The sequence below is a fragment of the Periophthalmus magnuspinnatus genome, chromosome 6 (assembly GCF_009829125.3).
Source record: "Periophthalmus magnuspinnatus isolate fPerMag1 chromosome 6, fPerMag1.2.pri, whole genome shotgun sequence".
Lineage (NCBI taxonomy): Eukaryota > Metazoa > Chordata > Actinopteri > Gobiiformes > Gobiidae > Periophthalmus > Periophthalmus magnuspinnatus.
Window position 1 is genome coordinate 32,455,064 of NC_047131.1, and position 17,852 is coordinate 32,472,915.

Genomic DNA, 17,852 nt, shown 5'->3' on the forward strand with positions numbered 1-17,852 from the left:
AAGCGTCCACTCCCCACGCGCAGCCTCCAAGCTTCCTCATAGTTTCAGTTTCGTTTCTGGGCAAAGGAAAGTTGATTCTGCGGCTGGTGTTTGCCAAGAGGATTTGTGTATTTATGGCTAAGGGAGTTTCTAAGTGGATCCTGGAGGCCTTGTGCCAAAACCAGGGCAGTTTGGAGTACAGGAGCCTGAACGCGCAGCTCTCCAAACATTTTACTGTGGCAGAGGAAACAATGCGGACCATTTTCTTTGACAACAACAGTTTCGCCATCGAAGAGGGCAAAGAGAAGGCCAGTGGAGCAGAAATCATCAGTCCTGACAGTATCATCGTGGCAAAAACCAGCGCGCGTCTGTGTCAGAACAAAACGTGCCAAGGGTGCGACAACTTCCACCTGTGCAGATACTACGTCTGTGGAGGATGCACTTTTAAGTAAGAAAGCTGCTGTTCTACTGTGGCATGATGACTTTACTGCAAAGAAAAGCTATTGTTTTGTAAATTTACTGCTTATTTAGTTTGTTTTAATTGGCTTTTACGCACAATGTTGACCAAACTGCATCACTCTCTGTGCGTAAAGGTTAAAGGTCTTCTGTTACGCAAAACTGACTCTTGTGAGCTTTAAACCATGTTAGAATGTTATTACCTCATCAAAAACAGACCTGGAGTTGTGTTTTGTTTCCTGGTTTATTAGTTTGTCTGCATCTCCAAAGCTCAAAATGCTGCGTTCCACCTTGTGATGTCATGAAGTGGTAGTTTTCAGATTAACAGCTACCTTTTTTCCTTTTGTCAGTAGATGTTGGCAATTCCAGGGCTTAAAATGATCCAAATGATTCTAGAAATGAAGGTGTGGAGTTTAAAAACACAGTGGAGCACTTCCTGTATCACCACATGATGACATCACAAGGTGGAGCAGAGTGTTTTCAGTTTGGGAGAAGAACTCAGCCTAAATCTGCAGAGTTTGTGCGTTAAACATGTGAGAATGAAACAAAACAACACAACTCCAGGTCTGTGTGTGACGAGGAAACGACATTAAAACACAGATCAGATTTAAATATCTGTTTCAGGGATAAATGTAAAAATTCCCATGATCTGAGGTCACCACAAAATGCAAAGATTTTGGAGAAGTGCGATCTCCAAGGTCTCACAGAAAAGCAGATATTCCAACTTTTACTCCAGAACGACCCCTTCCTGCTTCCAGAGGTCGGTCACATTAAGAATAATCCATAAATATAACGAGTGTGTTGTTTTAAGTTTTTATCTCGCTCCTTCAGATCTGCGCTCACTACAACAAAGGAGACGGAGAGAGCGGCTCGTGCAAGTTCAACACGACGTGCACGAAGCTCCACATGTGTCTGCACTTCTTAAAAGGCGACTGTACGTTTGGCCTGGTGTGTAAACGATACCACGCCATCGGCGCTCAGGGCATGAAGCTGTTTAAACAGTACAGCAACGAGAATATCACCGGCCTCTACAAGATCTACAGAAACAAACTCATCATCCAGGACCAGAAGCCACGGCCGGCTCCAGGTGAATATCTCTCATGTCGTGTCCGGTGCCTCAAAGGTTTTGCTGTATCTGTTTGACGCTTGGGCCTCAGTGGGTTTTATATTTGACAGATGTCGGTGTATGTGACATGTAGCAAAGCGTGAATATAAAAGCCTCATTGTACAAACTATTTTCCAAATGCATTTATTAAATCTGTAAATTGGCCTCTGAGCCGTAGTCGCCCGTTCCTGTGTTGACTGCTAGCTTAGCCGGCGTACTTCGTAGCACGTCAACCAAGTGCAAGTGACGTCTGATATTATACTCTCTCTATATCAGGCACACAGCCTTTGATCGCACTTTAGTGAAAAAATATTTAGTCGTCTGCTCCGTATGAAACACTCACTGTGAATCAAACCTGTTTCTAACGGCGGAGCGGCCTCAGGGAAAGAAGGCGCCGGATTTGTCTGTTATTAATGTTCATAATGTTAATGAAACCATTTTAAGACTAAAACGACGAGTCTGAAGCAGCAGGGACAGAGAGAGGGGACAGTTTTACAGTAGAAAGTGAATTGGAGCCAGAGTCGATGGAGCAGGAAGTGCACCATGATCACTTCCTGTTTAGATCGCGGTGGCTAACAGGTTAGCGATGTCCATTTATATAAACAGTCTATGTTCTGGCAGGACACTAATGCCAAACTGAACACAAAATTCAAAGCCGAGTCTCACAGACTGAGATTCCCCAGTGTTTTAAATCCTGCTGCGTGGGAGTAAACAGTGTTTTATATTTGTATACTGTTCACACCCGCTAAAAGAAAAGTAACGTAATACACCTTTAAAATATGATGTTGATGGACGTGTGTCATGTTTCAGTGTCGCCAGGAGTGAGCCTCCCACTTCTCCCCAAAACAAATCCTTCTTCTTCCAAACAAACCAACAAACCACAGGCTCCAACCAGCCCAGCGCCCCCTAAAGGCGTGAGTGAGTCGGACCGCGAAGAAATCTGCCTGTTTTTCGTCCGTAGAAACTGCCAATACAATGGTAATTTTAATCTTTTTTACATCTATGTGGCTCATATCAAATACTTCATAAGAGTGTATGTTTGTGTGTTTCAGAGCGGTGTGTGCGTGTTCACTGGCACCTCCCGTACAAATGGCAGATGTGGGAGGGAGAAAGTATGACCTGGAAAAACATGGACGATATGGAGAACATTGAAAAGGCCTATTGTGATCCAGCCAACGCCATGAGCCGCACGGACGAACAGATTTTTAGAGTCTTAACTCTTCAAAGGTGTGTCAAATGTAACACAAATATTACATTTGTTTATGATGTTTATCTGTGTAAATACTGAATATAAGTATTCAACTTTTCACACAGGCTGACCGTCCAAACGCTCACGTTTATTTTATTCTGAAACCACAGCCTTAATGTTACAGTCTGATCTAACTCTGTAATAATGTTTAGTTTTTTGTCTTTTTGCTTTAAATTGGTTGTGTTTTGTTTCAGTTCTTCTGCTCAAGTCGTCCCGTTGGTCGACTTCATTAAAATGATCTACAGGGGTTCTCCAGTTCGCCGCCTGTCCACCGCCTCCTCTGTGTCCCACCCTCCTCACTACATCCTAACGACGGAGTGGCTGTGGTACTGGAGGGATGACGGAGGTGCGTGGGTGGAGTACGGACAGGTCAGTCTGTTCACACAAATGTATTTCTCATTCTGAATTTTTAAACGTGTTTAGGGCGAAATTTCTCAACGAGCAGAAGAAAAATAATAAATGAATAAAAATAATGATCAAAAATAATCTATCCCTCATCACGGCAGTGGGATATTATGTTTTTGAAAGCTCTCGTCACCGTGGGGTCGTTCACCATGACGTCGGCGTCGCCCACTGACCTCCCACTGACTTTTCACTTTAGCTGTTATAAATATTCCCACGTCTGTGACTTTGAGGCTTGGACACAGCAGGTCTGTGTTTGGGGACACGAGCTCTTTGTGCGTTTGATTATCACATGTTAATAATCGTGACAAACCAGCTCACCACCTCAGACAGGAACCAAACTGTGGTCCTGCCTGAGGTGCTGCACTGGCAGTTCTGCTGTTGGAGCATTTGTTTGATTTAGAGACAGATCCTCTGTTATTTTGAACTTTTCCATTGTTTGGTCTTGGCTGGTATTTGGTTTAGAAAATGACAGTTTTTTTTTTTCTTTCAGGACGGCACTGGAGACGCACAGGCCTCGCTCAGCTCTCAGACTCTGGAGAATATCTATCTCGCAGACAAAAATGGTGACATTGAATTTATCGCAGGGAGTCAGAAATATAAACTTTATTTTAAAGGGGGACATGGGCTGCAGATGTATCAGCAAAACCTCAGATACAACACGATCAGAGAAGTGAGGAGGAGGCCGCGCTTTGTGTCGGCTCACGACGTGGAGGCAAAGCTGAGCAGGTAATGTTAGGAAAGATATCGGTGCTTAGTTATTCTGCATAACCATCGCCATAGTTTATTATTGTACTGCTGTAGTTCATTATTGTAGCAGCTCATGAGAAGATGAGGACTTTATTACCGCTGTGACGCAGATATATGTTCATGTACTGCATATTCTACATCCATCGATAAATCTAATCAAATAACTAAGCAGGAAATGACTTATTAATAGACATGTACTGACTCAGGACTGGTCACCCTGGTCAAACCAACAAAAAATGTGTCAGCGATCGGAGCAAGAGACGACGAGGATGTGCCCGATGAGACTGTGCCACGTCCCAGAGGCCTGTGCACCAACGAAGAGGCGCCAAGTCTAAACCGCGGTGTCCTCCCACTGTAGTACGTGTATAAAAACTCATTGTACAGGAGTAAACATTTAGTCTCTGCCTGGGAATGTCAGCTGCACAGACTCCGTGTATTAAGTATTGCTGTTTACTGGCTGATTGAGTAAATTCCTCTCTGAACTTTATCTCTGTTTCAAGGTTATTCTTTGTCTTAGCAGAAACTAACAAACACCAGAGGAAAAGACTAAATTCCTCAGCAGTAACGAGATAGTTTTCTTTGCACTTTAGTCCATCTCTTAAACCAAACTTTAGTCCAAACTGTTTCATTTTTGTTGTAGTGGCAGCAGTTCATCGTCACAAAGCAGCAGCAGCCAGTCCACCGTCGTCACAGTCCCTTCAAACTGGGACAAGAAGGCGCTTCCTGAAATCGGATACAAGGCATGTGCACTTCACTTAACTAAGATTTGGAGGAGAATCGTCACAGCGCAGTCACTGAACTAAACGTTTTATTTCAGCTCGTTCGCCTTTCGGACTCGGCCTTAGAATACAAAATGATTGTGAGGCTGTTTACGCCAACGATGCCCCAGAGAAGAATCACCAGCATCAAGAGGATCCAGAACCCGTCTCTGTGGAAGATGTTTCAGTGGTAATGAGTCTTAATCATTGAGTCTGTTATAAAAGAAGATTCAAATCTGCCAAATGGATATAAAGTTGTAAGAGTGAAGACGTTTGGCCGCTCACTCCGTCCCGGTCAGATCACTGCTGGTCACTGCTTTACATCTAAAACGAGGTCTGAGCTCCTCCCTTCAGATGTAAAGCAGTGGACAACGGAGCGATCACAGACATTAAATCTACTGATAAATGACTTGTTCTTCTCACGCGTGTCCAGGCAAAAGGAGCAGATGCAGAAAAGAAATGGGGCCAACCCTGTGAATGAGAAACATCTCTTCCATGGGACAGACAAGTCCCTCGTTGAAGCCATATGTGAGCAGAACTTTGACTGGAGGATGTGTGGTGTCCATGGCACAGCTTATGGCAAAGGTACGAGGCCCCAACATAGATGTACTTAAATGGACATAGCTAATGTGCTAGCCGCCATATTGACTGAGTCCAATTCACTTTAGATTGAAAAATGTCCTCTCTCTGTCCCTGCTGCTTCATTCTGGTCTTAAATGTTCGTATTAACCCTCTACATGATCCTGGGGTTTTTATTTCACTATTGTGTCTGTAAATCAGTTCTTCTCAATTATTTTCTATCATGCCCCGCCTATAAAGAAGAAAAAATTACGCCTTTCTTTTCATCCCTGTTAAAATGTTTTCCATAGTGTCTCTTTAGCAAAAGTGTCTCTTGTTCACTGCCCCGTGTCACGATCTGTTGACTCTCTCCTGCTCTTTGCTGTGTACAGTGTCATACGCAGAGTCATACCCCCCCCCCCGGTATCTCAACCACTATTTGAGAACCACTGCTGTAAATCAAGATGCATCCATCCATGTTCTTCCTCTTATCCGGGGCCGGGTCGCGGGGGCCGCAGTCTAAGCAGGGACTCTCAGACTTCCCTCACCCCAGACACCTCCTCTAGCTCCCCCGGTGGGACCCCAGGGCGTTCCCAGTCCAGCCCAGAGACACAGTCCCTCCAGTGTGTCCCGGGTCTTCCCCAGGGCCTCCTCTCGGTGGGACATGCCCGGACCTCCCCAGGGAGGCGTCCAGGAGGCATCAGGAACAGATGCCTGAGCCTCAGCTGGAGGAGCAGCGGCTCTACTCCGAGCTCCTCACCCTACCTCTAAGGAAGTGTCCAGCCACCCTGCGGAGGAAACCCATTTTGGCCACTTGTGTCCTTTTCCTTGTATCCTTGTCTTGGGATGTAGACGTAGACGTAGATGTTGCTCTTCACCACAACAGACGATACATCAAGACATGAACATAAAAAACAGACCAATCAGGCGCCTTCTTTCCTCCAGGTCATGTTATTAAGAGCCCACTCCCTTCTAAACCAGTGGTGTGGGCGGAAAGGGGCGTTACCTTTAACAGCCTCGCTCCGGATTGGCTCTTTGGTTGCTATGATACTTGCGGTTGGAATTATAGACATGAAACTCTGCTCCAAATTAGCCGGTTTAACTGCTCTGGCCTCGACGAGCTTCATTTGTCTGGAGCCGAACGCCGTCACTTAAGCCACTTCTTCATACAGTCTACGGGCCCCACACAACAATACAGTTTTTCACAAATGATTAGCTGTTCTGTAGGTTACTGCTTTTAGAAGAAATGAAGTGATTCCACATTTGAATTTTGAAAAGATTAGAGGCAGATCAGATGTATGTAACGTACTTTTTATTTAGTCACTGGAGGAATGAGGCTCTGTTAGACTGAGGTGAATTCTCTTCATTTTGATTAACTGTAAAACCTTGATCACAAACATTCGTGCTTTTGTGACATCCCTTAAGACGCCAGACCATTCAGACCGTTCTTGTTTCATATTGTTAAACTGAATAAAGTCGCACATTGACTGGAGTAATGCTGTTATGTTTTATAATCTCGCAGGGAGCTACTTCGCCCGGGATGCTTCATACTCACATAAATTCGCCGCTGGTCCTCGATCCAAGGTCATGTTTGTCGCTCTGGTGCTGGTGGGCGACTACACCAAAGGACAAAGCCAATATGTCCGACCTCCTGCGAAGGGACGCGGCACGGCTCTTTATGACAGCTGTGTGGACGATGTGACCGACCCCAGCATCTTTGTCATTTTTGAGAAGCATCAGATTTATCCAGAGTACATCATCAAGTACACCTAAGAGTGAAGCCTGGATGCAACGATTTAACACAGTAATCCTTAGAATACAAGATCGAGTCCTGGTGTTTTCAGTGTGGGGGGTGTTTAATTAACAAATACTTGACAATAAAGGCTAGTGTAACATGTAAAATGACGTATCTTTAAATGTGAAAGTGGAGCAGGGAAAGTCTTTAATCATAACGGTTTACACTTATATATTACTGTGTACTTGGTGCGGGTAATCTTAACAAAATCTTAACAAAACAAAGCAAATACTGTTTCATACGTTGCAGCAGGGGCGGCACCAGAGGGGGGGCTTGAGGGGGCCATAGAGCGGACACTAGTCTCCCCTATTATCCCCCATTTAGCACATCCAATCTCCACAAAAAATATTCAAATGGCGTTGAAATTGAGACTATAAAAATAAATCCCATATTCGGTTTTATAAAAGCAAACATGGTGGGGGGGCTTGAGGGGGCAGTAGCCTCCTCTACACTGGCCCCCTCTTTATTGCCCCGTTTAGCACACTGCAAATCAGATTTTTCGCTCCACAACGCAGGGGGCGGGGCCAGACGTTTTCAGTTGGAGGAGCTACAGGCGGGGCCAAGGTCGTCAGTGTCAGAGGTCATTTAAAAAGTGTATTTAGAGACTTTTAGAGCCTCTTCACCGTGTTTGCTTCGCTGTTTTAAACCAGTGTAGTTGTAGTTAAATGTAGTAATTTGTTTATTTTTATAGTCTCATTTTGAGCACTCTATTTGAATTTTTTGTTAAGATTGTTTGTGCTAAACGGGGCAATAAAGAATCTTTGGGGAAGCTAAGGAGGCCGGTCTAGGGGACATTTAAACCGGTTTAAATGTAGTTTTCCCCTGCAGTGATTTATAAAGTCTAATATGGAATTTGTTTATTTTTATAGCCTCATTTTGAGCACTCTGCAATCACAATTTGAATATTTTTGTGTCGAGACTGGATGTATTTATTTGTGGTCACGTCGATGTGTTTGGAATGCTCCGAGTCTTCATCACTCCTCATCAGGGCCGTGATGAAGAGTAAAAATACACTGCAAATCATCCGTCTGTATCTACACAACCTCCGCCTCTGGTCTGATGAGCGTCTGTTTGTTTTGATCCAATAACACGATGTTTTACCCTTTCATGCATTTCTTTGTTTTTTTTTGTGGCAACATGATCCTGTTTTAAAACCTTGAAAACCAATTTTGCAAAACTATGTTGTGGAAATGACGAGAAACACAAATTGTTTAATCAGCCCGCTCTGTAATAAACCTTTTAATTCAAGTGTTGTTGTGTTTTTATACAGTTCCTCGTCATAAAATGTTAATAACGTCACATAATATCACCAAAGTTATTACAGTCACCTCAGCTCCAACATAAAACCAGCTTCTTGTGGAGAAAAGTTTAAAAGTGTCACATTACAGCTCCAGTCTGCACATGTGACCCAAAACATTTTGCGCAATATTTCAAATAAAAAATGTGTATATGAAGTTTAAAAATAATCCTATAAACCCGTCTCCCTTTTTATAATCTTCACATAGATGCCATTTTTGGATTCACACATTAGTCTCTAACATTTTCAAAGCTCAAAACGCTCCGTTCCACCTTGTGATGTCATCAAGTGGTAGTTTTCAAGTTAACTCCTCCTATTTTTACCTTTAGTTCAGTCGAGATAAGTGGCTATTCCAGGACTGAATGATCCAAATGATTCTAGAAATGAAAATTAAAAACACAGCGGAGCACTTCCTGTATCACCACACGATGACATCACAAGGTGGAACGGAGTGTTTTCAGTTTGAGAGAAGAACTCAGCCTAAATTTGCAGGTTAAACGTGTGAAATATGAGCCCTTTAAGTACACACCAGTAAGAATAAAAGCAAGTAGGAAGTATGACAAATAGTATAAAGTGCAAAATTTCAAATCTAAAGTGAGTTTAAAAAGATAATCCTTTGTGTAATCATGATAAACCTGTACATTTCTGTTACGTGCTGATCTGTTGAGACTCTGCACTCGTCTCCCTCTTCACAATTTTCACATAGATGCCATTTTTGGGACCCAGAGTGCTCGAAGACTTCAGCTCAAGTGGAACCTGCGCAGAGACAAGAGTGACTTATAGTTTATTTATTCAATTCTAAATATAACGACAGCTGAGGAGTTTTTTTTCCCTCACCTTTGTTTCAGCGCAGGTCACGACGCTAAACCTGCGAAACAAACTCACTAAAGCTATTTTTATCTCCAGCTGGGCGAGCCTCATGCCCACGCAGTTACGAGGACCAGCCCCGAACGGAAGGTAAACAAACGGATGACGACCGGCCTTTGCCTCTGGAGTGAACCTGACAAACAAACACACGGCGTTTATCTGCAGCGGGCGAGGAAGTACTGCATGAAGCTTTGATACTTAAGTAAAAGTACAGACACGTTACTCAAGAAAAAGTAAAAATATCACATGAAAAAAAATCTTTAAGTACCTGTTTGTAAATGTACTTTAAGAGTAAAAAGTAAAAGTATTTCACACAGTGTTGTTCATTTGTTAAAGTGTAAATGTGGAGATATTTCAACAGTAACAATCCGAATATTTTTTGTAGTTTTCTCATTCATTTTTGTGTATTTATTCTTGTTTTGCTCAAAGTCGAAGCTTAAACTCTTAAACTTTATTCAGGATGTTTCCATAATCCCTCAAATCCTATGAAAAGTACTTTTACTTATAAATACAGATATATGTGTCAAATAAACAGTGGTGGAAGGTAACAAAGTACAAGTAGTTAAGTACTGTACTAGAATATTTAGGTATCTGTACTTCACTTAAATGCTTTTTACTTTTACTTGCGTACATTTGAGAGCAGTATCTGTACTTTCTACTCCACTACGTTTGTGAACAGGACTGAACAGAGTTAAATCTCACCTCTCGGGGATAAACTTCTCCGGCTCGGTCCAGTGCTCGGGGTCGTAGTGGAGAAAACCTGCTGGGATTTCTAACCAGGCGCCTTTAGGTAAACGCTGCCCATTGACCACGGAGTCGTGTTCAATGTCCCGAGCAAACCTGCAGTGTTATGAAATCATTTATCTGTAGTAAACACAAGACTGTGACTTGTATATGTATGTGTGTGTTTAGGTATATATGTATGTGTATATGTCTGTGTATATGTATGTGTATATGTATGTGTATGTGTATATGTATGTGTATATGTATATGTATGTGTATATGTCTGTGTATATGTATGTGTATATGTCTGTGTATATGTATATGTATGTGTATGTGTATGTGTATATGTATATGTATGTGTATGTGTATATGTATGTGTATATGTATGTGTATGTGTATATGTATATTTATATGTATGTGTATATGTATATTTATATGTATGTGTATATGTATGTGTATGTGTATATGTATGTGTATATTTATATGTATGTGTATATGTATGTGTATATTTATATGTATGTGTATATTTATATGTATGTGTATATGTATGTGTATGTGTATGTGTATATTTATATGTATGTGTATATTTATATGTATGTGTATATGTATGTGTATATGTATGTGTATATTTATATGTATGTGTATATGTATGTGTATATTTATATGTATGTGTATATGTATGTGTATATTTATATGTATGTGTATATGTATATGTATGTGTATGTGTATATGTATGTGTATATGTATGTGTATATTTATATGTATGTGTATATGTATGTGTATATTTATATGTATGTGTATATGTATGTGTATATGTATGTGTATATTTATATGTATGTGTATATTTATATGTATGTGTATATGTATGTGTATATTTATATGTATGTGTATATGTATGTGTATATTTATATGTATGTGTATATGTATATGTATATGTATGTGTATGTGTATATGTATGTGTATATTTATATGTATGTGTATATGTATGTGTATATTTATATGTATGTGTATATGTATATTTATATGTATGTGTATATGTATGTGTATATTTATATGTATGTGTATATGTACGTGTATATGTATGTGTATATTTATATGTATGTGTATATGTATGTGTATATTTATATGTATATGTATATTTATATGTATATGTATGTGTATATGTATGTGTATATTTATATGTATGTGTATATGTATGTGTATATTTATATGTATATGTATATTTATATGTATGTGTATGTGTATATTTATATGTATGTGTATATGTATGTGTATATGTATGTGTATATTTATATGTATATTTATATGTATGTGTATATGTATATGTATGTGTTTATGTATATGTATATTTATATGTATGTGTATATGTATGTGTATGTGTACGTGTATATGTATGTGTATATTTATATGTATGTGTATATGTACATGTATATTTATATGTATGTGTATATGTATGTGTATATGTATATATATTGTCCGTTTACCTGAATCCAGGTGGGTACATGCGCAGAGATTCACTTATGACCATGTCTAAATACTTCAGCTCTTGTACGTTTGTGTAATCAGGTGACTCCTGTAAAACACAACTCAAGTTTAATCGTGTCGTATAATTTAACCTCCTCAGACCCGAGCTCCTGCGTGATGTTTTATTCATTTCTCTTTGTTATTTGGGCTGATTGGGACTTGATGAGAGCAAAAACAAAACATTACCTTTTTACATTATGTCGTTTCTGAGAAAACTGATGTAAAACAAATGTCCTCATATGTGACATTTTACTCATTTTGATAAAACATTTGAATAATGATTTACAAAAACTATTTATCAAGACCCTGAACACAGCAACATTTGTCCTGAGTAAAAACAAAATGAGAAACAACAATTGTGCCTCATGTGAAGAGACAGGAGCAGGAGACATGTGACTTTACAAAAAAATAAATAAATAAAAATATTCTAAACATTCTAAACTCTTAAAAATGTCTAAATTGAATATATTTGCATCGTTGCTGTTCTTGTTGATGTTATTCTTCTTTTAAAAATCTGCATTGTGGCCTAGACAACCCAAAACGTGTTATATTTATTATTTTATTTATTATTATTATTTATTATTTACACATATGAAGACGCCAGGTCCTAGGAGGTTAACGTCCTGTGTAAACTTTGTCTTTGTTTGATTAAACGACTCACGTGTCGACAGTAGAAGTGGTCGACCTCGTCCTGCAGCCTGCTCTGACACTCGGGGTGCAGAGCCAGCAGGTAGCAGGTGAAGGCCAGCGTGTTACTGCTGGTTTCATAACCGGCCAAAAGGAAGACAAAGGCCTGACCGATGACCTCGTCCTCGGACATGGTCTTTCTGTGAGACCGCGAGCTCCTGGTGCTGTCTGTGTTTAATGAAGCTGAGGTTTGAGCGCCGCCGTCATCACTGTGGACCCCGGTGTCAAAGTGCTCCAGAGACACGCTCTCGTCGCCTCTGCTGCGGGCGTCCAACATCAGCTGGAGGAAATCTCTGCGTCTCTGATTTAAACAAGAGAAAATAAAAAAGATGAAGGTAGTTTATGTGCTCGTGTGCTACAGGTGTGAACTGACACCGTGTCACAGCTCCAGGGCTTAAACTCTGTCGTCTTTTAGTATCTGTTGTTTTGTGTGTTTGAATCTGTCCTTTTCGTTCTTTCTTTATTCTTTATTTGACAGGGACCATGTACAAATTCATTAATCTTACAAGGAAAAGATGATTTGTACCAGATTTAGCTACTGCTATTTTCCATCTGCAGTCCCTGGGCAGGTGAACACACATTAACAAACACATATCAATTAACAATTACAATTTTTCCCTGTTGAGTCCTGCCTCTGACACTCGCTGCAGACTGGAGGACTGTTTTCCAGCCTGTCCTGTGTCTCACCTCTGGTCTCTGCGTCGTCGGCCATTTTGTCTGCGTCTCATTTAGTTGTTTGTCTCTGTCTGACTTTGTGTGAGTGAGACACTGGTTTAGTTCTGTTTTTGTGTCTCTTGTTGTTTTGTCACTCACTTCTGTTTATGTGACTCGTGTTTATTTTGTGACACTCGTGGTTTGGTTTTGTGTTATTTGTCCCTTATTTTGTCACTCGTTTTTAATATTACGTGACTATTTTTTTGAGACACGAAACTCTGTTAAACCTGTTATTTTTGGTTTCTTAGTTTACGTTCATTTGTTTATCTTGAATATTTTAGACCACTTTTGTTATTTTGCCTTTTCCAATCCTGTTTATTAAATTACAACTTTATTTATACCATTTTAACATCTTGTTTTTGTTACTTCCCTGACACCTACCTGCTCTGGAGGCTGCTCCTCTCTCTGCAGAATGATCTTTCGAATGGTGCTGATGAAGAACTGGTTCATCTGGGTGCGTCTTTTGTTCGGGATGACCCTTATGAACGGGCTGAAAATATGAGGAAAGGCGACTGGACGACACACGATGTAAAGTCAAACAAAGCGTCACAGATTATTAAAAACTATACAAGTGCAGAAATACTCACTGAAAAAGAGCATGATGGGTCTGAAGAAAGAGAAGGAGAAAAACATCTGAGCGTGACGCACAAACGGGTCGTCAGGGTTGTTCTGGGAGTCCACCTGAGTGCCAAACGCCACACTGGCAATGACGTCCATGGTGAAGCAGCCGAAGCATCTGGGAACAACAGTGATTATTAAAGATGATTTATGACACAAAACTGACTCTTGAAGCTTTAATCCATGTCCTAATGCTGTTTCCTCCTCAAAAAACAGACCTGGAGTTGTGTTTTGTTTCATTTATTATTAGTCTGTCACATCTCCAAAGCTCAAAATGCGACGTTCCACCTTGTGATGTCATCGAGTGGTCGCTTACAAGTTAACAACTCCTTCCCGTAATATCACATGACATCACAAAGAGGAACAGGAACAGAGTGTTTTCTGTTTGAGAGAAGAACTCAGCCTAAATCTGCAGGTTTGTGTGTTAAACGTGTGAATGAAACAAAAAAAAACACAACTCCAGATCTGTGTGTGACGAGGAAACGACATTAGAACAGATCAGAAAAGAGCGTAACATGAGCTCTTTAAGTAAACATGAGTGAGAATAAAAGAAACACATAAATGGCATTACTTGTGGATGTCAAAGGCCTCATTTGACTCAGCGTACACATTCAGGTTGTCCATCAGAGCATTAGTGGTTGTGTTGATGAGAGGAACCATCTGAAACAAACAGTCAGTTCATAATAAACATAAACAGATCCTGTATGTCCCGTGTCGTTTTCAACAGAACAGCACCTCTTTCATTTTAGCTGCACTAAAAGAAGGCGTGAGGATGCTCCGCACTCTTTTCCACTCATCGTTCTTTAACAGCAGCAGGCAGTCGCTCATGGGCTTGGTGGCAAATCGAAAAGACTGGAAAACAAGTACGGTGTTTGTTAAGTTGATAGAAGATTGATAGATAGAAATTGGAACAAAATGTCAAGATAAAGCAGTGTCAGAAAACAAAATGAATTAATCTTTTTATTGCATGTGCTAATAAAAGGTTCCATATGACACAAAATTGACTCTTGCAGCTTTAAGTTATGTTATAAATGTTGTTTCCTCCTCAAAAACAGACCTGGAGTTGTGTTTTGTTTCATTCACACATGTTTGAGTCACACTTTATTAGTTTGTCTACATCTTTAAAGCTCAAAATGAGGAAAAACTCAGCCTAAATCTGCAGGGAAACAAAACACAACTCCAGGTCGCTTTAAACTTCTTACATTTCTATTGGGGAAGTTGCTGAAGTCTCGGACCAGCACCTCTTTAAGCATGTCAGGGTCAGCGATCACCACCACCGCTCTGCGGCCCATGTAATACCTGAACATTCACAGGTTTATTTTACTGTTATTATAAGAAAAAAAAGACAAAATGTTCATATACACGACCAGTCAAAAGTTTGGACACACCCTCTCATTCAATGTGCTTTTTTTAAGGTTATTTTTACTACTTCCAAGATTTTACATACATATGGAAGACTTCAAATACATGAAGTAAGACATGGAATCATGGAGCAAAGAGAAAAGGTTAGACAACTCTACTAAATATTTTTCAATAAAGCAAAGAGTGGCTGAAGATTTGAATATAAAACATACTAAAACAAATTGTAAGTTATAGTAAAAAAAAAATTTAAAAGCTGGACAAAAAGCTGTAGAAATGAAGACGTTTGCTGCTCGTCCAAGACGCTTCTTCTTCAGTTCTGGTCAGATTCCTGCTGGACACTGCCTTATATCTGTCTGAAGGAGGCGCTAACGACACTGAAACTAAAAACACCTACTGTTTACAGTCTGTAGTCTGGATTTATTGAGCTACACCAAGTGCCCGATGACAACTTTTTGGCCAATTGACAGATTTTATAATTTTCTTTTACTGAGGGATTACACAGACATAGTAGATTTATTTATTACCACTATTTCACTTCTGTAACGTCCTGCTCACTGGCCTCTCCAAACGAGCCCTAAGACAGAACAGAACATCCAGAACATCCAGAACATCCAGAACATCCAGAACATCCAGAACATCCAGAACACTGCTGCTCGGGTCAGGACTAGAACCAGGAAGTACCAGGAAGTAATGCCTTTTTTATCCTGTAAAACACTTTGAATTACTTTGTATACAAATTGTGCTTTACAAATAAACTTGCCCTGCCTTATTTAACTTTTTTCTCTGCTACACGGTTCCATATATGTTGCTCCATGTATTTGTGTGTGTCCAAACTTGTGACAGGTGGTGCAGTTCCACTTACCCACAAACTCGCCCATGTGTTTTTATGAGATCAGTCAGAGCGTTATAGAAGCCCTGCAGAAATGTACATCTATTAGATTACAAGTTTAACATTTAACTTTCGATAAGGATTTTTAATAAGTAAAAGGTAAAGAAGGTAGCTAAAGGTAGGAGTCATAAAACAAATATTTGTCTAAAGAGCACCAATAAACCAGTACAAACCAACAACAAACCCTTATGTATCTAAAACAAACTTACTTCCCGAAATAGAAAAAGGTTCCCCAAAAAGGGCATAGGTTTGGGGTGTCTGATGCCACATTCTGACAGCACAGAAAAAGGGTAAATGGAATACCTACAAATGTCACAGTTATTAGAAAACATGCAGAGAATATCTTGTATTTAATAATAAATCTTAATAAACACTATTTTATTTACATACCAATAGACAAGACTGAGGAAAAGGACGAACAGGCCAAATGTCACCGGCCACCCGCTGATATCTGTGGATAATGTGTTTGAGAAATCCATCAGGAACTTCACCTGTAATGAAACAATATCTGTACATTAGATCATTTCTCACTCAGTTAAATGTGATTTTGTAGAAAACACTGCTGCTTAAATAATAAAAGAAACATGCAGTGAGTTATTCTATGAAAAGTAAACAACATGGTGCACTGTAGAGATCTGACGTATTAAAAGCTCCTATATGACACACTTCCTGTATCACCACATGACATCACAAAGTGGATCAGAGTGTTTTCTGCCTAAACACACAGGGTTTGTGTGTTAAACATGTCAAACACAACTCCAGATATGTGTTTGATGAGGAAACATTATAACATAGATCAGCAAATAGTGAAATAAAAGGCTTTTAAACAACATCTAACTGGTTTATTATGAAGCAAAGTGCAGCAGTGGCTTTAACTCAGGGGTGTCCAAACTTTTCTCATTAAGAGCCACATATAAAAACATAGACAAAGCTGAGGGTCGATTGAGGGCCACAGACTGGTCGCCAATACAGTGAATACTACAAATCTGCGTTATTATTACAAGTTAGACTGAACCAGTAGACCTTTATTCAAGCTTACATCCTCACAGGACACATTAAATATAAGACATGAGCAGTAAGTCGATTTTCAGAAATGTACAGTAAAAAGTTCTGTTTAAGGTAATATGGGCCAATTCACCTGGAAGCTGGAGGGCCAAAAAAAATTGATCTGAGGGCCGCATTTGGCCCCGGGACCACAGTTTGGGCATGTCTGCTTTAAACACTGACCTTTTCTCACCTCGAGTTTAAACACAAATGAGGTTTAGACATTAGCATTTACCAGTAGCATAAAATAAGTCATATTTTTTTTATTTACTTTAGCACTCATAATATATTGTTTATGTATTTGTTATCCGTATATTTCATTTATTTACCTGTTATTCCATTGCATTCATCTGACAGGTACATTAATTTATATTGTAAAGTTTAAAATGTGGATATATACATTTATTTAGCTGGTTTCTTGTTTGTTTTTTAGTTCTAGGTTCATTACACTTCACATTTCTGCTTAAACAGATCACATAACACAGTGATGTGCAGAAGGACACTGATGTAAACATTACACAGGTCATGTGATCACGAGGCTAAGCTAACGTCAACAAAGCGCTAAAACAAACAAAATGAGGTTATGACGCTGAAAATCTGCCGCTGTATCAATGGACTTGTTTTAATTTTACCACACGGAGCCGTTAAACTGTGTATTTGGAGTTGAATGTGATAAAAAACAGTAGATTTTAAAGCCCTCACCTCACATCACCTCAGATGCGGCTGTAGCTTGTGTGAGTTTTACCCAGAATGCACCACACTGCCCCCTGCTGGTCTGGTGTGACGCATACACTGGAGCCCCGCCCACTTCCGCAGTCCGCTCCAATCCCGGAAGTGCCTGTTTCATTCATTTTTCTCCTGGATTTCTTTATCCACAAGTGCAGATTCTTAAAACTCAAACATCCTTCCTCACATTTCATAAAGAACTCTGTCCTTTTTTCCTTATCTGTGACTTTAATGGAAAAAAACGATGCTATAAAACTTAAAAATATTATGATCTAGATCTTATGGACAACCCCTAGTATTTTTTATTATTATTATTATTATTGTTGTTGTTGTTGTTGTTGTTGTTATT

The 17,852-nt window shown here is 39.8% G+C and overlaps 2 protein-coding genes across 2 annotated transcripts; one reads left to right on the top strand and one right to left on the bottom strand.

Annotated features, from left to right (window-relative positions):
- Positions 1-41: 41 nt before the first annotated feature.
- Positions 42-8,296, top strand: parp12a (poly (ADP-ribose) polymerase family, member 12a). Its single transcript, XM_033968535.2, has 11 exons — positions 42-427; positions 1,060-1,195; positions 1,267-1,522; positions 2,351-2,518; positions 2,593-2,767; positions 2,984-3,158; positions 3,685-3,920; positions 4,582-4,681; positions 4,759-4,889; positions 5,133-5,284; positions 6,780-8,296. The coding sequence occupies exons 1-11, from the start codon at positions 114-116 to the stop codon at positions 7,028-7,030; spliced, it is 2,094 nt and encodes a 697-aa protein (XP_033824426.1). The 5' UTR covers positions 42-113; the 3' UTR covers positions 7,031-8,296.
- A 691-nt stretch (positions 8,297-8,987) lies between these two features.
- On the bottom strand, positions 8,988-17,531 carry tbxas1 (thromboxane A synthase 1 (platelet)). The gene is made up of 14 exons (XM_033968591.2): positions 17,480-17,531; positions 16,124-16,224; positions 15,943-16,036; positions 15,707-15,759; positions 14,685-14,781; positions 14,218-14,334; positions 14,054-14,142; positions 13,452-13,600; positions 13,246-13,376; positions 12,125-12,451; positions 11,424-11,512; positions 9,919-10,056; positions 9,187-9,349; positions 8,988-9,105 (listed from the first exon to the last, which is right to left on the bottom strand). The coding sequence occupies exons 2-14, from the start codon at positions 16,210-16,212 to the stop codon at positions 8,998-9,000; spliced, it is 1,644 nt and encodes a 547-aa protein (XP_033824482.1). The 5' UTR covers positions 16,213-16,224; positions 17,480-17,531; the 3' UTR covers positions 8,988-8,997.
- Between the last annotated feature and the right edge of the window lie 321 nt (positions 17,532-17,852).

Bases quoted from the DNA above. Each gene is read 5' to 3' on its own strand.
- tbxas1 (XM_033968591.2), bottom strand. From the start codon at position 16,212: ATGGATTTCTCAAACACATTATCCACAGATATCAGCGGGTGGCCGGTG. The intron at 14,782-15,706 runs GTAAGTGGAACT...GTGAATGTTCAG, and splicing joins ACACATGGGCGAGTTTGTGG to GTATTACATGGGCCGCAGAG. The intron at 9,106-9,186 runs GTGAGGGAAAAA...GTCTCTGCGCAG, and splicing joins TGACCTGCGCTGAAACAAAG to GTTCCACTTGAGCTGAAGTC.
- parp12a (XM_033968535.2), top strand. From the start codon at position 114: ATGGCTAAGGGAGTTTCTAAGTGGATCCTGGAGGCCTTGTGCCAAAAC. The intron at 428-1,059 runs GTAAGAAAGCTG...TATCTGTTTCAG, and splicing joins TGTGGAGGATGCACTTTTAA to GGATAAATGTAAAAATTCCC. The intron at 2,768-2,983 runs GTGTGTCAAATG...GTTTTGTTTCAG, and splicing joins AGAGTCTTAACTCTTCAAAG to TTCTTCTGCTCAAGTCGTCC.